The 9,758-nt window shown below is 37.3% G+C and overlaps 1 protein-coding gene across 4 annotated transcripts in view; it reads left to right on the top strand.

The window, feature by feature from the left end:
* The window catches only part of LOC107081812 (ribosomal protein S6 kinase alpha-3), an 81,216-nt gene that overhangs the window by 50,958 nt on the left and 20,500 nt on the right, over window positions 1-9,758 (top strand). For all 4 annotated transcript variants that reach the window (XM_015370078.1, XM_015370079.1, XM_015370077.1 and 1 more), the window contains 2 exons: window positions 9,240-9,356; window positions 9,517-9,598. In XM_015370078.1, the coding sequence (XP_015225564.1) occupies window positions 9,240-9,356; window positions 9,517-9,598 (199 nt within the window). The remainder of the gene's footprint in view (window positions 1-9,239; window positions 9,357-9,516; window positions 9,599-9,758) is intronic.

Below are 9,758 nucleotides of genomic sequence, written 5' to 3'. Positions count from 1 at the left end.
TAAACTGAGTCTTTAGACATTAAAGTGAGTCCGTAGACATTAAAGTGAGTCCGTAGACATTAAAGTGAGTCCGTAGACATTAAATTTAGTCTATAGACCTTTAACTGAGTCTATAGCGCTATATATCAAAAACCTATTGTCATGGGTGTTTCTACATTGATATCATAAAGAATTGAATCAGAATAGTTTATTTCTACATTCAAATAGAAAACACAAATACAGGTACATTTTTAATAAAACTAGGTAAATTCTATCTTTATAGAATATTTCAGAAGACATATTCATAAAAAAATTAAGTCCACATTAAGTTTTACAATTTTACAATAAGGATCCCCATATAGATGGCCCATAAATAAAGAAAATAACTTTTGAGTTATAAACAGATTAAGTGATAACAATAAAACTTTTTTCTAGCCTTCTATGCAGGAAGCTTTATTATAAAGTGGTTCCATTTGATCTAGTATTAGTATTCTTCACAGAAAGCAAATTGAAATGATTTGTAAATTCCTTTGAACTATAAAGTGTAGATTTGGTTTGCATTTAAAAGAACATGGTGTACATGCTATTTTTGCTGTTAGTGCTGAATCAGCCCTTATAGACTGTATAACGGACGTGACTGGTGATACCAGCTAATTAAGTTATATGAGCCGTTTACTGCTGTTTATGTGATGAATGTGATTAAATGTGACGGTAAGGTTAGAAGAATCAGACTCTGCTTTGAGTCGTCTCTGGGTGTTACTGCTGGGGAGTCGAGTTACTAACATCTATCTGAGCTCTGACGTGTCCTTAAATCGGACTCCAGCGTCTTTCACAGGACATCTGAAATCTCTTCGGCCTTTACACAACAGATAAAATATGTTTGTTTAAAATATTTCCGTCTCTGGCATCAGACAAGGCTTTATTACAGATTAATCAGTAACTCATGCTTTGGCTCAGGTTCCAAGAGGAAAAGGACACGGATTAAGATATAATTAAAACACTAATTATCTTTGTCAACCTGATCTCAGAAAAGTCCCAAACTGCTCCCCCTTCTCTAATAAGATGTTGGGAGAGGCAGTTTCTGTTGTTGTTTGGCTGTGTGTTTGTAGATTAAAGCCATGTGACATGTCCTTTATCAAAAATAACTCCAAACCAAGCAGCGCCACTTCGTCATTAGCCATAATAAAAGGCTTATTATCTGTCCACATACCTGGTTGATCTAACTGGATAATCAATAATCTGCAAACAAATGACTTTCTCTCTTGTTCTAAAGAACATGACCCCTCTTTAATTCGCCCCATGTTCTTGTTACTTCTGCAGATTTAGAATAATATTAAGCATTATTTCCATGACTGCTCCATTCTTTTGTTCTGAGGGTTTGTCGGTGAGATTTCCGGGGTTTTTGTGGAACATCTGGCGGTTTGTTTGAACGTTATCTCTGTTCACACAGAGGTTAAAAACATGCTCACAGTTTATGTTGATTTAATACGATCGCTGTATAATGTGTCTGCTGGGAGGTTTGCTGAGCAGATTGAGTTTGCTCACATGGCTTCTTAATTATATCTCTTTGTGGACAGTTGTTTATTGCCGCAGGCCAAAGGAAACCTGTTAATGAGTACAACTTGTCAGAAATGATCATCTGAGTTGACCTCAGTAATTAATAAAGGGAAATGGACTGTTTCAGCTGCTTATTTGATAAGATAGAAACATTTTCAGAAAGTGAAATACAAAGTTTATCCATAACTGTTGCTGTCCTTTATGTGTGCACTTGTCTTATTGGACTCTAAGTTTGGAGTTTATAAAGTAACTGACCAGGGACCTCATCTTTAAAAGGGGTTCTAGTTGATTTTTCTGACTAGAAACAAACAAAAAGAGAGCCTGATTACTTTAGTTTACAGATTACCTTTTTTAATTTAAATGTGCAGAGTAATTCCTTTGTTCTTTATGCCTAAGAAGTTGTGGCAGCTCTCTTAATCTTTTCATTAGACCTCTGCAGCTTTTTTCTCGTTTTCAAGTATTGACCATGTTCAGAGCAATGTTTATGTAGTTTTAACCTGTTAGGCAGCATACCTATGAATTATTCAGCTATAAAAAGCTTTAACTTTCATTGGAAGATCAATTAGGTTGCATGGTGGTGCAGTTTGTAGCACTGCTGCCTTCCCGGCCTGGGTCTTTCTGCATGGAGGTTGCATGTTCTCCCTGTGCATTCGTGGGTTCTCTCCAGGTACCCCGGCTTCCTACCTCAGTCTAAAAACTGTTAATTAAAAAAACTGTCTAAAAAGTTAGTTCCTGTCCCTGCTCTGGGATGTTTGTATGGAGATGTGTGTGTTTGCATGGTTGTATATGTCTGTGTGTATCTGTGTTGTCCTCTGTCAGACTGATCTATAGACTGCTGAGGATTAGCACCAGCCCAACTGCATCCCTGATGGAATAAGCAGAGGAAGATGGATGGAGGGAGGGATGGAGGGATGGGTGGAGGAATGGATGGATGGATGGGTGGAGGGATGGGATGGAGGGAGGGATGGATGGATGGAGGGATGGATGGAGGGATGGGATGGAGGGATGGATGGGATGGATGGATGGAGGGATGGATGGAGGGATGGGATGGAGGGATGGATGGGATGGATGGATGGAGGGATGTTCCAGTGTTCTTAGAAGTAATAGTCAACCTACCTTTAATAAGAATGAGCCAGGTGATTGTTTACCCTGGTTAGTTTAAGGAAGTGGCTTTGTGAGCCAGTGCAGAGTGGTGGCCTAGAGCAAGACCTTTGACCCCACACTGCTCCCCGGGCGCCACAAAATGGCAGCCCACTGCTGCCCAAGGAGATGGCTTAAATGCAGAGAATGAATTTCTCCAGTGTGAGATTATTTTGGATTAACATTATTTAATTAAATTATCTAATTTAACTGTATTGTATCACCTTATAGCTTGTCTGGTTTTATGTCTGTTTAACTGAACTTAGTTTGGCATTAGCCTTCCGTACTTGGTTGACCTGGCTTTTGTTAGCTCTTATCTCTTATTTAATCATATTTTATATTATATTATCTCATTTTATAGTTTTTACTTTATTATTTAATCTAGGATTATCTTTCTAATTATCATGTTTTTTTTTGTTGCTTTAAAGCTAATGTAAGATAAACTGTTGTGTTGATTTCTTCTAAAAATCAACCTATTTTTTTTTTAACTTGATTTTATTATTATTCATTATTAATTAAAGGGACAATCAAGTTATCTTTCTTATCTTAACTTTTTCTCTTTTTTAAACTGGTATGTTGTCTTTGTCAGTGATTTCTTATTCTGGGTTATCTTTGGGTATTTATGCTAATTCAGTTAAATTAATCTTTTATTTAGTAACTTTTCGTTCTCAACGAAAGTCTTATAGTTTGCTTAAACTTTTATTTAACTGAGTTTAACTTTTATTAACCTCAGTTTATCTTGGCTTGTTGCATCTTTTTTCCATCTTGTTTTAGCTAATGTTTGCTAACATGGTTTAACTCATGTTAACTTGTTTTTATTTATCCTTTTAGCTCTTTTCATAAAAAGATTTTATTTATTTTATCTTAGTTTGTTTTATCATTTTATATCAGGGATGTTTTTTTTCATACGCCTTTTTTTACACCTTGGCTAATCTTTTAGTTTATTTTATTTTAGCTTTTTGTCATACGTTTCTATCTAAAGTAATCCCTTTTGGCTTTTTCTTGGCTAATATTGTAGTTTATATAAACATCTATCCAGGGCTGGACTGTTCTTTGGGCATTTGCCTGGGAGCAGGCGACCTTTTGGGTTGCTGCATTTTATTTTTCATTATAACCAACCTGCCTATAAATGTTAAATGGTTTGAGCATTGTTCTGAATTGTTCTGTCCTTGTCATATTTCCTAACCCGCCCTCCCTCTAATGGCACGTTTTCCTTCCTGGATGTTCCATATAATAATCTGTATCATCTGCAGAGATCATGTCTGTCTAATTGTGGCAGGCCACCTGGTCCAGAACCATCTGGGCCAGATTTCTGTCCCAGTCCGGGCCTTTTTTTCACTAATTTCCTCTTGATTTATAAGAAATCTGCCAGGATGCCAAGAATAACTAATTGATTCAGTGACAAAAATGTGAGTTATGTAATGTTTAATCAACTAAAAAAACTTTTTACATGTTTTAGTTTTAATTTAAGTTGATCTCTGATTGTGACTAAGGCTTGACGTCAGCAGAGCACTGTCAAATCTGCCTATTTCTGTGCCTGGTTTCAGCTCTGCTAACTTATTTCTATTATTCATGCACAATGTAAACAGTTTAATCACTGGTTAGATTCCCATATCAGGTTTGCGTGTGGGTGGACACAGGTGAAACATACCTGCAGAACAGGTGCAGAGTTTTCAGTTTGAATCCTGTAATCAGGAGGTGCTACATGAGCATCCTGTCACTTCTGCTCTGATCCTCCATCTGCGATCTGACTCACACAGACACTCGCAAAGCCATGATTTGAAATGTCAACATTCAGAAGCCTGTCAGGCCTCCAAACTCCTCGCAGTGTCAGAGAAATCATCCAGAGTCTGTTTTTATCAGCTACTCTTGCTGCAGAGTAGCTTTCAGGTGCCCAGTGGGTTCTGCCACACTAGGAAATCATTCACACTGAGAGGTGATGCTTTCATTAAATGCAGTGCAAATTACATTTTTAGCTGCATAGTTATGGGGATATAGTTGTTTTGTTATCCTATTTTGTGTATGAATTTACAAAATATGCATTCCTATCGCAAAACGTCTAGATATTAACAAGAAGAAACATTGATTTTGATTTACCAGATTACAAGAGGAAAATCTAAAGAAATCCGTTCTGAAGCTCCACTTTTAAAGATCTCTGGGAGTTGGGATTCTAACTTGTGTGGCATTAACTAATTAATTAATTTAATTGGATTTACCAGAGAAAGAGAAGATGTTGTGCTGTACAGCCTGCTCAGGAAGTGAGGAACCCTTCCCTTTGGGGAATCAACGCCTTTAACAAAGAGACAGAGAGAGGTGCAAAGCAGGATGGAGAGGTGAGAACAGTTCAAATAAAGATAGAAGAAGTGAGACAGCAGGGGGGAGGGAGAGAGGAGGGGAGGAAAGCTTTCTTAGAGAGAGAGGTAGAGTCGGCGCCGGCTCTGTCCTGCTGCCTCGCAGTCGATGCTTAGGAGCATGTTCGCGCCACATAAGCTGAGCCGTTATCGGGACTACAGGACCCAGAATGCTCTGGGCCACCTGGCAGCCAGCAGGTCACTCACCTGGGAACTGCAGGTATGAAGAGGAAGGGTATTAGGCATGAGGTTGCTGTTGTTTAGATTGTTTGGGCGGTTTGGTGAATCTGTGCTTTGACGTCCAGTTCTCAGTGGAGGAGTGAACTCTGAGGCTTCAGGAGGAGTTAAGCGTTGTTGTTCAGTGTTGCTGAACTACAGCAGCTTTCTGGGTGGCTCCATGACAACTGTGTCTGCATCCGTGACTGTGTGGCTCTGTGTTGGGATTTCCTGCTGTGTGGATGACGAATGTTCGGGAAGCCTGCTCAACCTGCTGTGTGTGACTCACTGGACCAAAGGGAAAAACATCCACCTTCAGACAGACTCATGGATACTCTCTGTAGTTTCCAGCTGAGGATGAAACTCAGGAAGTCTGTCTGAACCTGCTCTGTAGCAGCCCAGGAGGAATCTAACCGTTAGTGAGGAAGAAGTGTACTCAGGCCGCACCCTGTGCTGAGAACCAACGGACCTAATGAGTCCAAACTGAGTTTAGAAATCGATCAGCTTGCTTCTCTAATGGCTCAACTTTTCAGAGCTTAGCTGCTAAAATTGCTTTTATTGATCTCATAGAAGTAGTTTGTACCATTTCTTTGGAATCTAACCAAACCGTTGAATGTACTAATAATGACAGATGCACAATTTTCTTAGATATGATCAAAGGCACTAAGGAGCGTTATCACAAATCCTTCCTCCCAACAAACAATTTTTAATTTAATTTTTTACAAACAAACCATACATCAATATTTCTTTCATGTATCAAACGATATGTGCATACATGCATAAGTGTGTTTATCAATCATGCATTGAGATCTCCTGAAGCTCATGCATTCCTGCTCCCTCCATGTTTTGTTTGGTTTGTAAATACGTTTTTTTTTTTTTTTTTTTTTAATTAAGAGCCAAGTAAAATTTGTTATCCTTCTTTCATTTTTACCATGTCATGGGGCAATAAAGATTGGCAATACATATCAGATAGACGTTAAAAAAAACGCATCTCTTTTTTGTTTGTCTTTTTACATGCATGCTGATATTTACAGTTTTTCTGTTGTTTGTTTTTGGAGAATGGTCTGTTCTTTTTGTCAGGCACGGCGAGAGATGCATATTTTGGATGTTTCCAGGAGGAATAAACCGATACAATAAGCATTTTTAAATGTTTTTGTTTTATCAAAGTCAGCCGATGCATGCATGTTTCTTAGTTGCATTCTACAGCCACATCATGAGATCATATGAGCTGCAGGCATTCTAGATCTCTTCATTTGCTCATTTTTGTTTGAGTTTTTTTTATTTTTATGATTGTTTCTTTTTTATTATCATTAAATTAATACTTGCGTAACATTGGTACCATTTTGTCATTCTTATCATGTAAGTGGAGGAAGAGAAAGTAATATCTGCCTAAGGAATCTGCAACACAGACCAAAGAACATCAAAATAATCTGTATCAGCCTTAAAAACCTGCAGGTTCCAGTCAACTGACTAAATCGTACATTGGATTTTTCTTTTAATATTCAGGCTGCCCATTTTCTGATTTACTGTTTTTTTTTTATACTTTAGATTTTCGATAGTTTGGATATTTTATAGTGGTGTGTGAACCACCTTCCTTCCGTTTGGCTTTTGTTTAGCAGCTAGCACAACTGAATTGTCAAACTGTAGGACCATAAATGATATTTCTATTCTAATTAAATTAATTCAGTTTATTTATATAGCACCAATTCACATCACATGTCATCTCAAGGAGCTTTACAATTCAACCAGATCATCCATTCAGAGTGGTTCCAAGATTTCTGTCTAAGGAAAACCAGTTGATTGCATCGACTCATTGACTCAAATACAATCCCCACACTAAGCATGCTTGTAGCGACAGTGGAGAGGAAAAACTCCCTTTGAACAGGAAGAAACCTCCAGCAGAACCAGGCTCTCTATTCTATTCTATTCTATTCTATTCTATTCTATTCTATTGTACATCTGGGTGTACTAAATTGAGTGGTAAATGTGTTATATATGCACATGTCAGTTATCAGCAATATATTCAGATTTGTGATATCTATATGGGCCCAAAGCTGTCCAATCGGTGCATCTCCTTTTGTGTTGTTGTTTCAGACCAGAGCGCTCACAGCAGCATGAACAATTGACTTTGATGTAAAGCACTCAGAGGCGGGCAGACAGGATGAGGAAACATAAAGACATCAATGCCTTCATGTTTCCCATCAGCCTGAAGTCTAGATTAAAAACAACCAAATCATCTTTTTTTTCTCACCATTTTTGTAACCCTGAAAGAAAAATGTCAAAACACCAATCTAATGCGTTAGCGGGTTTTTGCCAACTATGAATAAATTATTCTGAGTAGGAGCTCAGATTAATTATAAGGTGTCAGCTGGGGGTGGAGTGATCAGTAGTAACATTTAAAACCAGATCAGCTTCTGAAAGGGAAATATGTGACTGAATGTGTTTGACCTCCCTGTTTTTTTATTTCTACTGCTGATTTCTTACAATTTCTCCCTGCAGATGGGACTCTAAACTTATATAAATTAAATACATTCTGTTTATTAAACAAGGTTATATTCTAACTATAGATGCCATCAATTTGTATCTGGAATGAATTTAAAATATGGATTTGGACTGAATTTAATTAGAAATAAATCTGGTTTGTCCTCTCTGCAAATTCATTTATTGGTTGAATGAATTTGGGTTTAAATGCTGCAAAAATATTTAAACTATCCTCATAAGAATGATCAGCAGTAATATCAATATTGTTCAGGTGTTAATGTTTAAAAAATCAAAGGAAAGCTCAAAGAGACGCAAAAATTTAAAATTGTCTGAAAACACGATTAAAACACTAAATCTAAGTGAAAGGTGCTAAAAACAGGTAAAATTATCTGAATTAAGATTATAGTGTAAAATTCTGCATTTAGAATAAAAAAATTAACTCTTAAAACAAGAACAATTATCTTTCACCTGCACATACTAGATGTTTTTCTAGGTAAAAACCAGATAATTAGAATTACACAAGAGAAAGGGACGAAGGAAAGGAACAAGTCAGTAGCTGAAAAAGGGAGAGGATGATGGAGAATTATAAATACTTTGATGTAAGGAGGCAAAAAGACAAAAAATAAAATCATACTCAATAAATCTGAATAATATAGAAAGTTTATCGATTTCAGTAACTTGCTTCTCTACTAATCTAAAACAAGTAAAATATCTTCAAATAAGTGTATTTTCCCTTAATTTGAGCAGGTAAATAAGATGATCTGCCAGGGAAATTACTATTTTTCCCCTTAAAGTTAGAAAATTGGATATGATGCACTCAAAATCAGATTATGTGTGGGTTTTTTTTTTTTTATTAAACATAGGTCATGTTATTTCACTAGCAAACTTTTTTACTTACCTTCACACTTCAGGAAGAAATACAATTCTTTCTAATCGGATTTTATTTTTCTGTGTAGTGAAGGTGACCAAAAACTATCTACATAGACTACAAAACATATTTGAATTCAGAAATCTTGACTTGAGAGAGATGTATCGTAAGACATGATGTATCAGCTCTAACATCTCCGTGCTGTTCTTAAAAAATGTTGGTATCTGCTGTTTAATAGAGATGAAACAGAGAAAAATGTCAGAGGTAGGATTGATTCTCCAGCATAGAGAAGGAAAGGGATAGTAGTATTGGTCTTTACAGCCATATTTATATTAGACATGGAGCAACAAACTGTTTCACCTGTTTATCCACAAATATTAACATTTTTTCACCATCTCGGACAAACTTGAGTCTGAATTGATTTGAAGCATCACAGATTTTTTTGCTGGCTTTCTAAGAAAAAATAAGTACCGGTATTCAATGTTTGGGAATATAATAATATGGGAATAACTAATATCTCTCTGAGTCGGTAGGTTTCCCTAAATCCAACCTGAAATGTTTGAGTTACTTGTTGATCTTCAGCCTGTGGATGGGAGTAAATCTCAGATGTTCAGGTGATGATGAGCTGCGATGTGTTTTCTTTGCAGGATGACGTTCCCATCAAAGAGATCAGCATCACTCATCATGTGAAGGAGGGCTCTGAGAAGGCCGACCCGCGGCAGTTTGAGCTCCGGAAAGTCCTGGGTCAGGGTTCCTTTGGGAAGGTGAGTCAGTTCAGGCAGCATGTGTTCGTTGATATGGGCTTTATCTTAACTCAGCATCTCACTCCTCTGTGCGAGAGGCAGTTCTCATTGAGAGCTCCTTACGGTCCCTTTTGTCCTTGTCTTTCTGGATGGATTCAGCTCTGTTATGCTCTGTCTGCAGGTGTTTTTGGTGAGGAAGGTCACAGGACCGGACGCAGGTCAGCTTTATGCCATGAAGGTCCTGAAGAAAGCCACGCTGAAAGGTAAACCATCCAGAATCTCCTTCTTTCTGCTCCCTTTTTAAAATCTACCAAAAAAACTGCATCCTGGTGTACATGATCTGTCACAAGCAGTGATGGGAGTAACGGCGTTGTTACGAACTCTGTTACCTTGTTTTAGTAACGAGTAATCTAACTAATTACT

Source organism: Cyprinodon variegatus, unplaced genomic scaffold (assembly GCF_000732505.1).
Source record: "Cyprinodon variegatus isolate N-32 unplaced genomic scaffold, C_variegatus-1.0 Scaffold41, whole genome shotgun sequence".
NCBI classification, from domain to species: Eukaryota; Metazoa; Chordata; class Actinopteri; order Cyprinodontiformes; family Cyprinodontidae; genus Cyprinodon; species Cyprinodon variegatus.
This window is presented reverse-complemented; position numbering and strand designations above follow the sequence as displayed.